General features: G+C 45.0%; 1 protein-coding gene across 1 annotated transcript; it reads right to left on the reverse strand.

Moving 5' to 3' along the window:
* Positions 1-1,979: 1,979 nt before the first annotated feature.
* Positions 1,980-15,883, reverse strand: LOC118774687 (transforming growth factor beta-1 proprotein-like). The gene is made up of 7 exons (XM_036524110.1): positions 14,257-15,883; positions 8,834-9,103; positions 7,702-7,779; positions 7,346-7,493; positions 6,866-7,016; positions 5,977-6,087; positions 1,980-3,239 (listed from the first exon to the last, which is right to left on the reverse strand). The coding sequence occupies exons 1-7, from the start codon at positions 14,597-14,599 to the stop codon at positions 3,192-3,194; spliced, it is 1,149 nt and encodes a 382-aa protein (XP_036380003.1). The 5' UTR covers positions 14,600-15,883; the 3' UTR covers positions 1,980-3,191.
* Between the last annotated feature and the right edge of the window lie 1,529 nt (positions 15,884-17,412).

Raw genomic sequence — 17,412 nt, forward strand, 5'->3', positions numbered from 1 at the left:
CAGTATTGGCCAGCAAAAGCCTATAAAATAAATGACTATTTCCCAGAGCATTGTGTACGCATCAGTCCTTAAGCTTATCTCACCATGTCAATGCCTGTGTGTATGTTTTTCACACTGTGTGTGCACAGCAGTAAAGTGGGTGGGCAGTGGAGGATTGCAGAAGCCCACCGAGTCACAGGGTGCTGAGAGAGTGGTGTGTTGAGGGAACCCTGACTGACCTACACATTCCTATCCCAGAGTCAGTTTGTTATGCTGTTGTGGGCTACTGGCTGTCGTTGTCATCATATGACATGGCTTGTTTTGATCCTGGGCCATAGGGCTCAGCCTTCGCTAAAATATACATTTGAAAGGGTGTATTCACCCTTCATCATCATAGACAGAATTGCTAATGGTAACGCTAGTTGGCAAAAGAGTGGGTGAAATTGGGCAGAGTGCACATTCAGCAGTTGTGATGTGTAGAATAGCGATAGTACAATGAATAGGAACATCTAAAGTGACAATGAAGAAGTGAATCAAATGCTGGGCAAGAATCAAAAGACTTTAGAAGTAGTCTTATTGCTAATTAAGGATAATTCAACAGCAATTTTAGGAATAGATGTTGTTCCTCTCCTCCACTAAAGTGGGAATCCATAACAGAAGAAAGGTTCATTTTTATACAAAGAAATAAAAAGCTACTTTCAGATTCTTTTGTGGTTCCATGAACAACTCCATAGCAATCAAGGTCTCATAGAAATGTCATAATGAATTTTATAATACCCTGTGTACCTCTGGACAATCTAGTTTTGCATGCTGGAGACTGGAGGCAGGCAGGCCAGTGTTAAAGATCATGGTAGTTAATAACAAAGAGACATCGAACAACTTTTGAGCAGCTATGGTGCCACCAAAAATATTGTGAGACAATGGCATGTAATATGTGAGGATTTACAGAACTTGCTTTTTACAATTAATGAGGAAATTACATATTTGTTTCAATTGGCATATTTGATTTCAAAACCCCAGAAGCTGTTGCCGGATAAAATTAATTTTTCCCACTGATCGCTAGTAGCACATTTTTTTAGTTTAAGAAAGTGCACTTTCATTTTGTAATGATAAAAAACTCCATCTCTGAAAAGAGGGTCCCCCTCCTTATATTTGTGCCAGTTTGGTGCTCTTCACCTGTATATCTCCGCCCTCGATGAAATGCTGACGAGGATGGGGCAGGGAGCTACCACTCAGCCAAGCTTGTCTACACAAGGCATGAATTACTGTGCATTTATCCTTTGGTGGAAAGGAGCAGCACTCTTAAAGCATTACATATGTGCAAGTGCAAAATGCTGATTTATGAAAGCCGGTGTAATGAAAGTAGTATGATCCCATGCTATTGTATAACCTTTCCTTAGAGGATGTTTCAAAGCAGGACAGGGAAAGGCAGTGTAAAGACTCCACAATCAATCAGCTGTCTCTCTTTTTTAAATGTAGATAAGCATAAAGAAACAAATTAATTACTTATTTATATATATGGTGCATGCCATATCCTATAATTACATGAAAGGGTGCAGCATTTTGGAAAAAATAGAGTGGTAAACAGATGCATCTATATTTTACCCTCTGCAGTATTACTAACTAGTAGGACTGTAAATAAAAATCAATCAATATAAATAGTTAAGGAAATAGTGAATAGTGCTCTACAGTGCATGGACACAAGAACCATATATCACTTTCAAACCAGCCAGACACTGTAAAAAAGAAAGCAAAAATGCTGTTACTCCAATACTATTATTAATGGCATTCATACCATTAACATTACATGATGCTAAATGAAACTTTGGACAAGAAAGGAGATCTTACAGAGACATAATAATGATAACACACAAAAATAAGAAAGCCTAAAACTTAGAATATAAAACTGATTTGGAAAACAACAACAATGAAATGAATGAGAGATCCCAAAACAGCAAGGCATCAGCAGTTGGACCACCTACGCCAGTGATAATCGGTCAGATTGTGTGGGGATGATTTCACCATAATACCAAGCATGCCAAATGTTCCAGGCCCCAGCAGATCTGAGTGCTTTTAGCATCAGAGCAGGGCTGTGGGGGGGGTTCAAACTCGGCACTGTGATCCATAACCAAAAAACAGGAGGTTTTGTCAAGATCAGATTGTGACAGCCCAGCAGCTCTCACTCATTCAAGAGTGCATTGCTGCTGACAGGTGGTGTACATTTCCAGCGATGGCTAGTGCTACTTTTCACCATTCATTAACGTGCCACAGAAGAGTAATTCCCATACACTCACACCTGTTACTTTGTGCTAACGTGCACGTGTCCATACAAAGGATGTCCACTGATACGCCGAGGAGCAGAATCTGAACCATGTGGCCAGCTCTTACGCATATCCTTTTTTCCTTGACACAGAAGGGTTGCTGTCCTTTTAGGGGCATGACGGTTAAGCACTGTTCAGAGGAGAATAAAGGGGTACTTTCCACTCTGGCAGAAACAATTTCACTATGTGCCATTGTCAAAATGGCCATCATCCATCCCATGAACACATTTGTATCAGCATGAACCTTTGCAAAGAGATTGACTTTACGGTGTAACAACTTAATGCATCATGTTCTGATTGAAAATGTGCATTCAGTCTTTATTGATGCAAAAAAGGTGCCTGTAATGTAGCACAGTGGAAAAAAATGGAACAGAAATTTTAGCTCTTTTGGTCCAAAGCTTTTTGGCATAGGTTTTTTTTCGTGGACCAGTCCAGTATTTATAAGCTCCTATTGACTATGGCTCCTCAAATCTAGTACAGTGATCTAAAGCTCATCAAGCTCTCCTCCTCATCATCCTCTACAGACTGCACAACTCTCTGACACCCCCCACCCCACCCCCTAAACTCTGAGTTCCCCAAAACAACCTCAGTATAAAATACCATTGCACAAAATAAATTAATTTAAATCTATAAAAAAATCACACTACTGAAAAAATAATGAAATATGTCATATAAAATCAAGTCATTTCCCCTCTTGCCCCCTTTCTCTCCCATTCTCCACTTTTCACTCTCAGTGTGTCCATCCTGCTCTTCGGTTCGTTGCAGTGTCCTGTGATGTGTGACATCCTACTCTCTCTCTCTTCTCTCTCGCTCTCTCTCTCTCCATATTGTGCAGACAGCAGAGAGATTAGCAGGAGTCAGATGGAGTTTGACGAAGGTGGCAAGCTGGCTTTAGCTGCACTTGCAGGTCCTCACAATCATATTGGACAGCTGCTCCACCTACATTGATCGAATGAGATACAGTGAAGACAGTTCAGCGACAAATGAAAACATTTAAACTGAACACTAAACAGAAAAACGGGAACAAGAAAGAAACATTAAAAAAAATGAGAGAATGAAAAATGAGCGAAACCAATAGCAGAGTTATAATCAATTAGTACTTAGATATTAGCATAATGTGCATTACACATTAAGAGAGCACATACTACTTAATAAAATAAAATATCAGTTAGCTACATTAGCCATGTTGTAAATGCATTACTGAAGACCAAATTGTTATTACTAATTTATAGAGTTCATATATATGAATGATAACCAAAAACACCATAACTGCACCATACCTGTGGTTTAATCCATTGTTGTTAATGTCATTAACATGTAGTATATGTAGATTTACATGATAAGCATATGCTAACATATGTCTAACCTCCATGACACTAACTGGGCCTAAATGAAATCTTTCAAAACTATTATTCAAACAGTAATGTCCACTTAATTCTATTATTTACTTTTTAATTGACACAACGTGTTGAATAATAATGGTCTAACTTTATTTCCTATATGTAGTAAAGTCTTACATGTCACATGTATATTGCGAAACAATACCAAACAGCTTGTTCAAAAGGAAAGTGGCCCACTGTAGAGCATAAAAACAGGGAATAATGCACATAGAAGCAGTCCTCAGTGATATATGCTGTCCTCAACCACCAACTGTAAATGGAAAGTTTATTGCAAGGTGTGCAATGGAACAGTTTAGCCCCCAAAAGCCCCATTGTTAGCATGTTCATTTCTCCGTAGCCATTATTTGTGCCTCTACAGAAGCTAGTGTCTTGTTAAAGAAAAGATATAGTGTTATTATGTGATTATAAGAAAGGATGAATCAGTCTTATAATGCTGATAATATTTTTTGGCTTTGAGTCATTCGCTAGAGTTCAATCAATGTTCATTGTTAAGATATGATTCATGACTACAGAGGAAATGAAACACTATTACATCTAGAAGTGTGTCATGTCAGATGTGTTCTTTTCCACAGCAAAACAGGTCATTGCTTGGAATACCCCCTTAGACAGTATTGTTTTTATTTTGAGACTCCCTCCAACTGATCATGTTAGCAGCCATTTACACAAGGAATGTGTGTGACACAATTGCCTTGTTCAGTGGCTCAGCAATGCAGAGTCCCCAACAGAAATTGACACAAAAATTTCAGTAATTTTTTTGTAGTGACCACTTTAGGACTGAAACTTACAGTCATAAAATGAAAGCTAAAGAATCAGATCAATGTGTGTGTGTGTGTGTGTGTGTGTGTGTGTGTGTGTGTGTGTGTGTATATATATATACATATATATATATATATATCTTTGTTTGTATATACACTCAGTGACCACTTTATTAGGTACACCTGTACACCTGCTAGTTGATACAAATATCTAATCAGCCAATCATCTGGCAGAAACTCAATGCATAAAATCACAAAGACATAGTCAAGAGGTTCAGTTGCTGTTCAGACCAAACGTCAGAATGGGTAGGAAATCTGATTGAAGTGACGTTGACCGTGGGATGATTGTTGATGCCAGACGGGGTGTTTAGAGTATCTCAGAAACTGCTGATCTCTTGGGATTGTCACGCACAACAGTCTCTAGAATGTATAGAGAATGGTGCAAAAAACAAAAAAAACGCCCAGCGAGTGGCAGTTCTGTGGGCGAAAACGCCTTGTTAATGACAGAGGTCAGAGGAGAATGGCCAGACTGGTCCAAGCTGACAGGAAGGCGGCAGTAACCCAAATAACCACATGTTACAACAGTGCTATGCAGAAAAGCATTTCTGAACATACAACACGTTGAACATTGAGGTGGATGGGCTACAGCAGCAGAAGACCCCTCCGAGTACCATTCCTGTCACCTAAGAACAGAAAACTGAGGCTACAGTGGGCACAGGCTCACCAAAACTGGAAGGTAGACGATTGGAAAAACATTGCCCGGTCTGACGAATCTCGATTTCTGCTGCCACATGCAGGTGGTAGGGTCAGAATTTGACGTAAATAACATGAATCCATGGATCCATCCTGCCTTGTGTCAAGGTTCAGTCTGGAGGTGGTGGTGTAATGGTGTGGGGAACATTTTCTTGGCACACATTAGGCCCCTTAATACCAATTGAGCATCATTTAAATGCCACAGCCTACATGAGTATTGTTGCTGACCATGTGCATCCCTTTATGGCCACAGTCTACTCATCTAATGGCTACTTCCAGCAGGAGAACATGCCATGCCACAAAGTACATGCCATCTCAACTGGTGCCAGAAACATGACAGTCACCCGATCTCAATCCAACAGACCACTTTTGGGATGTGGTGGAACCGGACATTCGCAGATAGGATCTGCAGCAACTGCGTGATGCTATCATGTCAGCATGGAGCAGAATCTCTAAGGAATGTTTCCAGCACCTTATTGAATCCATGCCACAAAGAATTCAGGCCGTTCTGGGGGCAAAGGGGGGTCCTACCCAGTATTAGAGAGGTGTACCTAATAAAGTGGTCACTGAGTGTATCACATAGCTAGTTTAATCCATGTAAATAGTAACTTCTAATATTGCAAGCTGTTACACCTTTAATTGTAGGCTTTTTTAACACAAAAGAGATGTGCCCTGCCATTTCAGTTCCTGCTTAAGGTCTCTAATGAGTTATTATAGGTTTACCAGAACATATTCATTACAATGATTATGCCAGCATCAAATACTGACCTTGTGTTGCCTTCCCACATAGTAGATGATGGGGAGAGGGTCTAGAACCTGGGGTACACAGCAGGGCTGGGCAGAGGCTCCTGGGTTATGGTGCTTATACAAGGCCAGTATCTGCAAAAGACACAAACAGGGGCTTGTTGTTCTCCACAGTGCACAGTTCACTGAGAAAAGAGGAGAGAGTGGGGAAGTGTGGAGGAACGCAACATGGCTACCATGGAGAGCATCTTTGGAGAGTCACTTCCCCTTCACAGTAAAGTCACGATATAAATGCAATCCATTATTAGTATTACCACATTTGGGAGAAATAGGAAAGGAGAGAGAGGATAGAAAGAGGTAGAAGAAGAAGAGCAGGAGAAGGACGCCTCATCATTTGCTCCATGAAAACCAAAGCTGCTTTTCCCCAACTCCCTGAGCACAATGTATGTACTTACACAGACCACAAAGCCTGAGGGATGGGCAAATTAAAATGATAATGGAATCCCCCAAGATCATCATTTGAAAATCACCTGGAATCCCCCCAAACTCTACACCTGTGAGCCTCAAAACAGAGACATCTGATCACCTCCAACAGATGAATAAATAAACTTGTGAGAGCCCTAAAAATCTCCCTGCTGTCCGAGGAGCCTGACATCTGTACTAAAACATTCATTTCAAAGGCCAAAAAGGATCCCGCATTTCACATTTGGAATGCACCCTTTCAATATGTGCCTCATGTGTGTATCATGTTCTTCTGGACCATTGCCTTATTTACCGTATTATTTCAAATAATTGGTCCCTTAAATAAAGGCTGCCTTCAAAAAGGCAGCACACAGATAATGAGGGTTTTAAAATAAAACCTGCAGTGATCGTTTGTGCTCTAACCTCTACACCACAAGCTGTCTGGCAGTACCTGGGAGTACTTGTTGTCAGTGTTCCAGATGTAGGTGCAAGAGCCCATACAGTAGTTAGCATAGTAGCCTGAGGGCTCGTGGATCCACTTCCAGCCCAGGTCCTTCCTGAAGTCAATGTACAGCCTCCGTACACAGCAGCTGTCAGACTTTCTGCAGCACACAGGAGCACAAGAAGGGCTGTAAAGAAGTGCTCTGGACCACAGAGTGCATACAGCTTATGGTTTGGAGAGGGGGAAAAAAAGAAGAGGTTAATGATATCAGCTTTTAAAAATGAAATGGCATTTGGTCAAGTTTTTTTTTTTTAATTTTTATTTTTGTTTTGTTATCTGGCACTGAAAAATAATGATATCCTAACCAAAAATGTTCAAGTTCCCACAGAAATAAAAGGCCTGTGGTTTAGTTAGCTGCACTTTTAACTGACTTCTGTGCTTAGTGGTGATGACAGCCTTGAGAGAGGGGGGTAGAGAGAGGGGCCTCACTCTGTGCAGAACTCGTCTGTGCTAGCGGCCCGTTTCCGGCGTGAGGTGCCGTCGCTGGACAGTCGCTCGGAAGTTGACATCATCAGGATGTGGGGCTTCTGCATCTTTGTGGCAAGGGGCCCGGTGTCCCCTCTTTGATTTTTCATCCCTGCGTAGTCGAGGGAGGGAGGCGGTCAGATGGGGAGACTCCCATTAAAGGAGATCATGAAAGTTTATGAGCTTGTCGTTTGCCGTAACAGCCCGCTATTATGCAAGCGTAGGAAAAACACCGGGCGTTCCAAATGTCTATTCGCCATCTGTTTGTCAGCTTCACAGCCCACACGGGGCATTCCTAGGGATGCGCAGGCCTGCCATACCTGAGATTGTGAAGCGGAATTCCTCCTTCTGTTTACCGCAACCACAGTACAGCTTCAGCTGGAACCACTGCTCTTGATCTGCGTGACACAGACAAAAAGACACAATGGCGCTTCAGAAATCACGCTGTCACGTGCGACAAAGGCACATGCTGCAGAAAGGCTTCTTCTCGCCCTGTAATTACACTCTAAAGACTGTTACAAGTGCAGCTGCAGCATTGTATTGCCACTATTGTAACTACAACAGTAACCTAAACTCTAAGCTTGGTGTTACCTGTCTCCTGTGTGTAAAAGAAACCTCTTTAATTCTGTGTTGCAATGTGCACTTATTGCATACAGCAGTAAAGACTATATGAATACAGTGTATTTAAACTGGTATTAAAGTCGGTCAGATGGGGCCTCATGCATTCTTATGCACCTGATATGTTTTTAAACACAGTCACACATGTTTAAATTCATCTTGGGAACCTTGTAGAGATTTACTTATCTCTATGTGCCAGGCGACCCACTCTGCGAGAATACTGCCATTGGTATTGTAAAATTAAAAAGGAAACCATACATGAGCTCTTAGAAAATCCCCTCCTCTGAATGGAAATACAGAGCCAGTCAAAAGTTTGGACACACCTACTCATAGAAGGGGTTTTCTTTATTTTTGCCATTTTCCACATGTTAGAATAATAGTAAAGACATCAAAACAATGAAACAACACAAATGGTACAGTGACCAAAAAAGTGTTAAACAAATCAAAACTATCCCATATTTTTGATTCTTCACAGTAGCCAAAAAATATTTTTTAAATATATTTTTTTGAAAAGAAATTCATGCATAGGCTGCAACTTCACTATTTATATTTGTCTAGGAAAGGTTTGTCCAAACATCTACTTGACTGGTACTGTACATCAAATGGATAGTAAATTCTATTATTTCCCCCTAACAATTGTGCATGACAAATCTGAAAGTGGAAGCAACATGATTTTGACAAAGAGAGGATGCATACAGTTGTGTCACATGCATGGGGCCCCTTATCACTGCTGCACCCAGCTGTATCAGATTGTGAGCGTGATGCTGACGATTGCAAGAGTGCCATTGGCTGTAGACCTGATCACGTGTGGTCACATGTGCAATGCTGACTGACCGGGCCCCTCCAGCCACTCTTTCAGGGTCTTCGTGACGTCGAGGGACAGCCAGCGGTTGTTTGACTCCAAGGAGATGAAGTGAGAGCCAAGGTAGCGGGCGTGGTCTCCCAGGCCCCTGTACAGTTCCAGTCTCTGCTCGACACCCTGGGGCATGTTGAAATTCTTAATGAGCAAGCGCAACTCGGCTTGAGAGAGTTTCTGCCCGGGCCCCAGCTTGGCCCGCATCTCGCTCAAGTTGAACAGCATCTGGTCCTCAACGCTGATGTTGCCTGAAAAGAGCAGGACACAGAAAGGAAAGGTTAGGAGACAGAGATGCCCGTACCAACGCACCGTTACTCCTCGCTGTGTTCTGTAATAAGATCCGTTGGTGCGAATATGGAAGGTGAACTTTGCACCGTGCTTATTTTAATAAGAAACACCTGTGCATCTGGCCTCTGAAGATCTGTATGTGTACCATGCACCTGGTGTGTGTGGTGCAATTTTCTGCGCAGCTGCTACATAAAACTGGCATGTAGACTGCAGGTATATCCGTGTAATTTGCCCACCGGCAAAAACCACTACAATTAAGTGACGTGTCCCTGTGAAAAGCGCATGGGGATGTTGTGTCAGCTGGCTGCACACATGGACACATGAGACTCTGCCGGGAGACTTTACAAGGACGTGAAGAGGGAGGAGAGTGAGGCCCAGGCAGCGTGTGGGTAATGAGGGCACCGCGCTGCAGGAGCGCCAAGCAAAGACACTTCGTTTTTGTTTGTTGTGTTTAATTACAGGACTCGTCTGACATTGCATCACTGCATCGCGGAACAGAGAGAGAGAGTGGGAGGGAGAGATTTGGGGGGGGGCGGGAGGTAAGGTGGGGCGGAGTGAGGAGGAAAGACAGGAGCAGAAAGATGGTGAGAGAGGAGAGCAAGGGGGAGAACGGAGCAACAAGGGCGATGTCGGTTAGGGAGGAAGAAAGAGTTAAAGGGAGGCAAAGAGATAGCGCTCTGCGTGCGTTCAGATCCCGGGGTCTGGCTGGGCCCCAAACACCGCGTATACGTCTCTGCCTGTCTGGCCCGAAATTATCCTGGGATCTGCGTCAGTAATTACACGCTGACAAGGAGACTGAGCGAGAGAGAAAGAGGCCGCTCTGGGAGCCAGGTCGTACCAAGCTGTACCACCGCAAAGCACCACACTAAAGTGGGGGGGGGGGGGTGGATGAGGCTTGTGATTCCAGAGTCCCTCAGCCCATATAATCTGCTCGCAGTGCACTGGGAGTTTTGAAGTCAGAGAAATGCATCTGGAGTGATTCACTTAGACTGGAAAAGAATGAAAGGGAGAAACAGGACAATGACTGAGAACAAGGGAGAGGAGATAATGAGAGAGCGTGGGGGGGGGGGGGGGGGGGGGGGCTGGGGGTTGGATGGAAAGAAAGAAACCTGTGGAAAGGCAGATAGGAAGAGGCAAAAGGTTGAGGTTATAAGTGGTTTCTTGCAGAGCTGACAAAACCGAATGATTTCAATCGGTTCTGCAAAACAGCACCAGAAACAGCCCGCTACATGCAGCAACTAAATCTGTAGGTCATAATTACTGCAAAATACACCCTAAAAATGTCCCTTGCACGTCTTCCGTCTTAATTGGACTGTTTCGGTATCTGCAGCTCAGTTTCCACTGGTTTCGCCCCTTTCAAAGCAGTGTCTATCCATGCCAACGCCACAACATGGATTGAAACCTGAAAGTGTCCTGTAGTTTTTGGGCTTTCGCAGTTTGGTCACATTGGATCTTTGAGGTACTAAAAGAACATCCTCACAAAACCAAATGGAGGAACGCATTGCATAGCAGTCAAGGAATGAAGGACCATGAGAAAGAATGGAGAAAATGTCATAAACCAAAAATCAAAATGACACCAGGAGTCTGGCCCTTGTGCAAACTGGGGCGGCGGAGTGGTGTAATGGTTAAAGAGCTGGGCATGAAACCCAAAGATTGTAGGTTCAGTTCCCAAGGGCTTTTATGGCCAGCAGTGTAGCATAGTGAGAAGGAGCTGGGCTTGTAACCGAAAGGTTGCTGGTTCAATTTCTCACTGCTGTGCCTTTGGGCAAGGTACTCAACCCAGAACTGCCTGAGTAAATATCCAGCTGTATAAATGGATAATATGTGAAAAAGCAGAAATGTAACTGGCATGAAGGAATGCAAGGGCAAGGGCAGCACAGGAGAGCAGGGTACACAAGCCCAGTGACTGCATCAGCCTGGCTGGTCCCTGCCCCCCTTCTTTGCCTGGGTGTGGGTGATTTGTGAGTGTAATCAGGGGCCTCGCCACAGGTAAGCTCAGGACAGCTGTTGTGACAGGCAGAGAGACAGCTCTGTAATTACAACAGGGAGAAACGGGATTCCAGAGGACTTAAATACCTGCCTCCGCTCACTGCACCTCACCCTACTCCCTCTTTCTCTGTCTGTCTCCCTCTCTCTCTTTTTCCCCTCTCCATCTTCTTACTCCCCTGACATCCCTCTCTTTCCCCACCTTCTTTTATCTCTACATTCTCTTTTCACTTTCTTATTGCTTTATGTGTCACCAACCTCTTTTTAAGGCAAAACGCCTATGTGAACATGGGCCATAGTGTCTGCAGCAGTAGAACAAATAATGAGGTGCAATAGGCAAGAATGCATCCCCTGAGGCCCATTAGAATTAAAAATGGAAGTAGACACATAAGACAAAAATCCCCAAACTGCCTTTCTGCTGATTATCTGGTAATGATGATAAATGGCTGCGGTTAAGTCATCTACATAGAACATTTAATGCTTTAATGGTGCATTTCATCAGTGTCTCTGTGCCCCTCTAATGCTAAAATAGGATTTATCAGCTGACATTCAGACAATAAAAAAAGGCTCAACCACACATACAGGCATGCACACACTTGCACTCCCCCACACACACACACAGACACACACACACATACATGCACACGTGTGTGTATGCACGTGCATGCATGCAAGTGCATACACACACACAAACACACACATACTCACAGGCATGCACATAATTGCACCCACATACACACACACACACACACACACACACACACACACACACACACACACACACGTACACACATGCACATCTACTAGTGATTTGACAGCGTTCTCTTCAGCTCACCCCTAATTAGGTCAGAGATGATGTGATATCAAACATTTCTGTTGTATCGTAGGTTACTTGGCTCTGCACAATTGCACAAGTTAACTTGTGGTAGGGCTCAAATACTGCTATGCTCACACTTGCTGGCCTGGGAGTGTTGTTACCCTGGTCTGAAACTGTTGCTTGTATAAATTGAATGGATACACTTATGCTGGTAGTCGCTCTGGATAAGAGCGTCTATAAAAAGCATGTAATGTAATGTAATTTCAAAAGTTATTATGCCTTCATATCTATACAAATGGACAGCATCATTCAGCTTTGCAATAACAAAATTCATTTGAATTTGCTGTAATGTTTTATCTTGCAGCTGAAACAGGTTATTGCAGGGTCTCTCTCTCTCTCTCTCTCTCTCTCTCTCTCTCTCACACACACACACACACACAAATAGATACACACCATAATTTTCCTGAGTAGGCCCTGGGGACCAGCACAGAGGTAACTCCAGTCTTTGTTAAACTGATAGCAACTGTGTTAGTACTGAACTTCATGATCCCTATTCAATCAAACCTGATGACAAAATGACAAAGGAGTGCATTCCTATGAAATCTGAACGGGGGGTGGGGGGGGGGGGATTAATACGCTGCAGAGAGACTGAAACAGAGAGAATAACCTGAAGACCTCCTTTTTCCCATACTGCATCCAGAATTCTCCTTTTCTCTCTGAATTCCCCCCCCCCCCCCTTGTGATAAAGGTTAAAAGGAGGGAAGACAGAGGCACAGCCAGTGAGCACAGCGGGATCTCCATTTCAAAGAACGAAAGTGTAGACACCAAGCACGGCACTGCAGAGACCCCACCGTCACCCCCTGTAGACCATGGACACATGGACCTGCTGCTAAACCTTATTAGGGCACAGAACTGTAAAATGACTGGGGACAGAGTTGGGACAGACGCTGAGATGTGTTGAACAGAGATAACAGACTAAAGCTTCCTTCGGGGTGCTATTTTTAAAGGGCCTGAGTCACACGAGAACACACTGACTGCCGGCCTTCCTTCCTGCCTGCCTGCCTGCCATCCAGATAGCCCCAGCTATCCCGTCACAAACACAGCAGCCACTGGCCTGGAGAGAAAGCAAGAGAGAGAGAGAGAGAGAGAGAGAGAGAGAGAGAGAGGGGAAGAGATAGAGAGAGATATGGAAGGGAGGAGTGCAGGTCTGGTGCGGAGCTCGAGTTACAGGAAGCCCATAAGGGGGAGAGGAGGGGTATGTGTCCTGTGCGGTGGTCTCCTCATATAGTCCCCCCCCCCCCACAGTCCTCTTTTTCAGAGTATCTTTGCAATGTGCCTACTTTCACCAGGTGTACCTCCCCATATTCCCCATGGCCCTCTCCTTTTTTCCCTCCAGATGCCTCCAAACAAAACCATCTCTTTCTCCCTTTCTGAAGACGGGCAGAGGAAAATGGGTTCTGATGAAACGAGAGAGGGTGACTTGGAAGTTGGAAGGTGTCCGGTATTAAATAGCACAAGTACAAAAGAGTGGAGCACCTCACGCTTTTTGGTCAGATGTGATATCAAAAGCTTGGCTTCAGCAATTTCATTATCAGAGCCAAAACGGCATTAATAGGCCTGAGAAGCAAGCCAGAAATATTGACAATGCTACGATAAAAATACCATGGATGCCAACAGAGTGATGTAGCACAGTGTAAGACGCCACACAAAGCAATGGTAACTTCTAACTTTTGTCTCAACAAAATAAAACTGACTGAGGACATTTTGAATGGCAAAATGCAGAAGTACATGGGGATTCCATGTGTGCCATGATAACGTTGCAATCGTCCAACATATCAGTGTGTTAGGCTTTGAATTTGTGTTTCCTGATCTCTGTTAAGATACTGATACATAGATGACCCCTCCGGTCATATGTATGTTAGCATGTGCCATTGTGTCAAGACTTCCATGGTCAATATACTGTATGATTTCAACTCCTAATAAATTTTTCTCCTGTGACCATTATAATACCATGAATAGGGTAGAATACACACTATGGTAGGTGTCATTGTTCTCCACAGAGTCAAGAGAGTGTGTGTCCACAATATTTGCACAGTGATTTACATGGCTTCTATTTTTACACACTACCTTTACACATAACACATAACATTTATACCCTGGCAGTTTTGTACTGATACCACTGGAGTTAAGTACATTGGGAAAGAGTACAGCAGCAGTACACCACCTCGGAATCAAACCACAAAGCTTGTGTGTGTGTGTGTGTGCGTGTGTGTGTGCGCATTCTCATGCACCATGCCTGCCCTTACTCACTCTGCTTCATGTTGAACTTGTGCACCTCCTTGGCGAAGTACTCCTCTTCCTCAGTCTCCTGGGAGGGCAGGGAGTGGCCCTGCTGCGCCAGCTCCTCGCTCAGCTCCACCGTGCTGTTGTAGACGGACATGAGGGCGGTCGGGATGTCCTCCCCCTCCCCCACCTCGTCCGGCTCGGGCTCCTTGGGCAGCCTCAGTTTGCTCAGGATCTGGCCCCTGATGGCCTCGATGCGCTTCCTCTTCACCAGCTCCAGGTCCAGCAGCTTGCAGGTGGACATGCCCATGCTGGGGCAAACGCTGCCCAGCACCCACAGGGCCATCAGTGCCACACACTCTGGCCTCATGGCTGACTCACACGTGCTTTGGGGGGCGACGATTGAGTCCCTTCTCAACTGCAGGCTGGGTCTCCGGGGAGACTTGCGAGAGGTGTGGAGGGTTTAGGATGGTAGGCTTCACAGCTCAAAACTGCACTGCTGCCTCTCAGTTTCCACTGCTCTCGAAAGCTCCGCTGCTTTTCACACCTGCCTCGACACCTTTCTGACACCCACGTCGCCGTGTCACTGGGCCACGCTTGGGGGCAGGGGCCAGGTCACCGAGTGACGTCCTACTCTGGGGTGGCTGCACACAGTCCTCGGCTGCAACTGAGTCACCGTCTCACTGGCACGCTGCCTCACACAGTCTGACTCGCGACGCGTTCTCTATAGCCCTCTATAGATATGCGGATACAGCCACATAGCAAAATGGCAAAAAAAAGGCACTAAAACAACACACGTGCGCCTGGCAGGCAGCGTAAGCCCAAGCTGCAGCACATTGCCTCTCCAGTTCCTTCCTAAAACACAAATACAGCAGTCTGCCTCTGCTCGCAAACCCTCTCCGCTTACTTTGCTCCCACAGAAGCTCACAGCAGCCACCCAGCCAATATGACACCGAAGCACGCTGCCTACCTGCTCCAGGAAAGCCTCTTCACACTAAGGACGTATTAAGCATATAATGACAGAGCGAGACCCAGAGCGGTTCTACGTGTACCACAGACTGGCTCTTGTGACTGTCCCCTTTCACTTTCTCCTGCCTTCCTATTGACGTGTTCTCCCTGTCTCCCCCCTCAGCCAGCTGGGTTCACCTCTCAGACTCCGTCTTTGTCTCACTGTAATTTCTTCACATTCCTCCTTTGACTTTGACGGGGGTTCCCTCTGGGATTCTCCTCTCATCGATTCAAAGCAACAGATCTTGTCTCTTGAAAACGTGGCTGGACCCCCAACCACTCTCCGTCTCTAACACTCAGCGTCCAGGACCAACAGTGAGAAGAAGAAAGACAAGAAGGGTGATCTGAGAACCCCACATTTCCTGTGCCAGCTGGATAATTTCCTCACAAGATTTGACTCAGCCCTAGGTCAATCAGATAGCGGAAAAGCTGATAGTGACTTTCACATTGACTCTGCTGTGTTGGGGGAAGGCCTTGTCACACCACATTCAGACATACACAAACACAAACTCTTTTCTCACAGCCAGCTATTAAACAAAATGAACAAAATATGACATGAAAATGAACTACAAATAAACACAAATGCCACTGAATGAAACTCTTCTAGTTCTGATCAGTCGGCAGAATGAAAACTATTAAAACTATTTTTAAGCACTAACAGCCTATGCTTTAAATGGAAAGGGAGATTTATATGAGGCAGACTGTAAACATTCTAAAAACGCTGTTAAAATGTCCAAGGTGCCAAACTCCAAAAAGGAGATACAGTTCCCAGAAGCAGTTTCCTCTTTTTAAAAGCAGCAGAGCACACCCCCATGAAAGCAGAAGTTCTCCATTCCGCAGAACAACAGAGAAAAACCTTAATGACAGAGCAGCTGGAAACTCACCTCTGAAAAAAAACCCTACAGCTTAGATTAGGGTGCTCCTCTCTGCGTCTCTTTTTCTCTCTCTCCCCCTTCTCACCGACATACACGCGCACAGGCGTACACACCCACAGATGCTGTGTGCCAGCCTCCGGTCATTCCCTCAACAGGAACTGAAACCATAACAGGACAAGAAACGGACCCGGAAAAAAGCAGCCCCCACCACCTGAGATGCTGCTGCAAAATAAAAAGCAGCCCGAGTGATCAGCGTTTCTAATCACAGCTCAGAAAAAAACCCGTAAAACTGACACAGCGGAGGAAACGGCAGGCGGTCCTGGCAGCGCAGCTGACTGGTCAGAAACTGCAGCGGTAGCAGGAGCGCCGCGCTGAGCTCGTGCCGTGAGCCTCACGGATCGGGTTGCAGCGCTGCTATCGCGCTCCGTCTTTCTGCCTTTGCCAGACTTTGTCGCCTCTCTGTGGAGCCGCTCTCCGCGCTCACTCCTCACTTTCTCCTTATCAGACAACGCACCCCCCTGCCCGCTGTGTCAACAGCTTCCTATGCCTTAGTAGCTCCCTCTCTGCCGCCCTCAGAGTTCCTGCTTGTCATAGCTTGCTGGTGACAAAATGATTTGTGAGCTTTACTCTGTATGTTCCTAACTGGCCCCCCCTCGCTCTTTCTATAACTCTTTCTCCCCTCTTTCTCTCGACCTCTTTTTTTCCCTAGTTCAATGACTTGACGAAAGGCTCTCCACCCAGGAAATGAGCAAAACTGCCCTAGTGTAAAACATCTGTATTTTAAAGGGCTGAGTTGCACATCCCAGGGTTCATGCTTGGGGTGTAAGACACAGCAGGACTTACTGGCTGGCTGACTGAGTCCATTAACACCATGAGCATACTTTCGAGCCAACAAGTACCAGCACAGAGCGCCAGTATGAGACAATATGAACTGAGATGCTAACAGTATTCTCAACAGTGCCGTCGCCAGTTTAGTTTAGTTTACATTTGCTTACCAGACAGCATGGCGAGTGACAGAGTCACTGACCAGCTCACCAACAGCGGACTCACCACTAACCGGCAGTCTGAATGCACAAACACTTACACAACCGCAGATGGGAAACCAAACTAACCAATGTTTCCACGAAAGCTCAGAGATTGGGAAAGACCACCAGCACAAATATGCAACAGGCAGACCACAAAGAGACACACATAAATACGAAGAAAGACACTAGGGATGTTCAGCAGCCTTTGTCCCTGTCTGGTTCTCATCATATTCTCTTTCCTTTTTTCCTGACAGATAGGCACTTGATTCAGACCC

The sequence above is a fragment of the Megalops cyprinoides genome, chromosome 3, assembly GCF_013368585.1.
Source record: "Megalops cyprinoides isolate fMegCyp1 chromosome 3, fMegCyp1.pri, whole genome shotgun sequence".
Lineage (NCBI taxonomy): Eukaryota > Metazoa > Chordata > Actinopteri > Elopiformes > Megalopidae > Megalops > Megalops cyprinoides.

Excerpts from the sequence above, each read along its gene's own strand:
- LOC118774687 (XM_036524110.1), bottom strand. The coding sequence starts at position 14,599 with ATGAGGCCAGAGTGTGTGGCACTGATGGCCCTGTGGGTGCTGGGCAGC. Across the intron at positions 7,780-8,833 it reads AGAGTGGCTGGAGGGGCCCG|ATCAAGAGCAGTGGTTCCAG; the intron begins GTCAGTCAGCAT and ends TGTGTCACGCAG. Across the intron at positions 7,017-7,345 it reads ACAGACGAGTTCTGCACAGA|AAAGTCTGACAGCTGCTGTG; the intron begins GTGAGGCCCCTC and ends TGTGTGCTGCAG.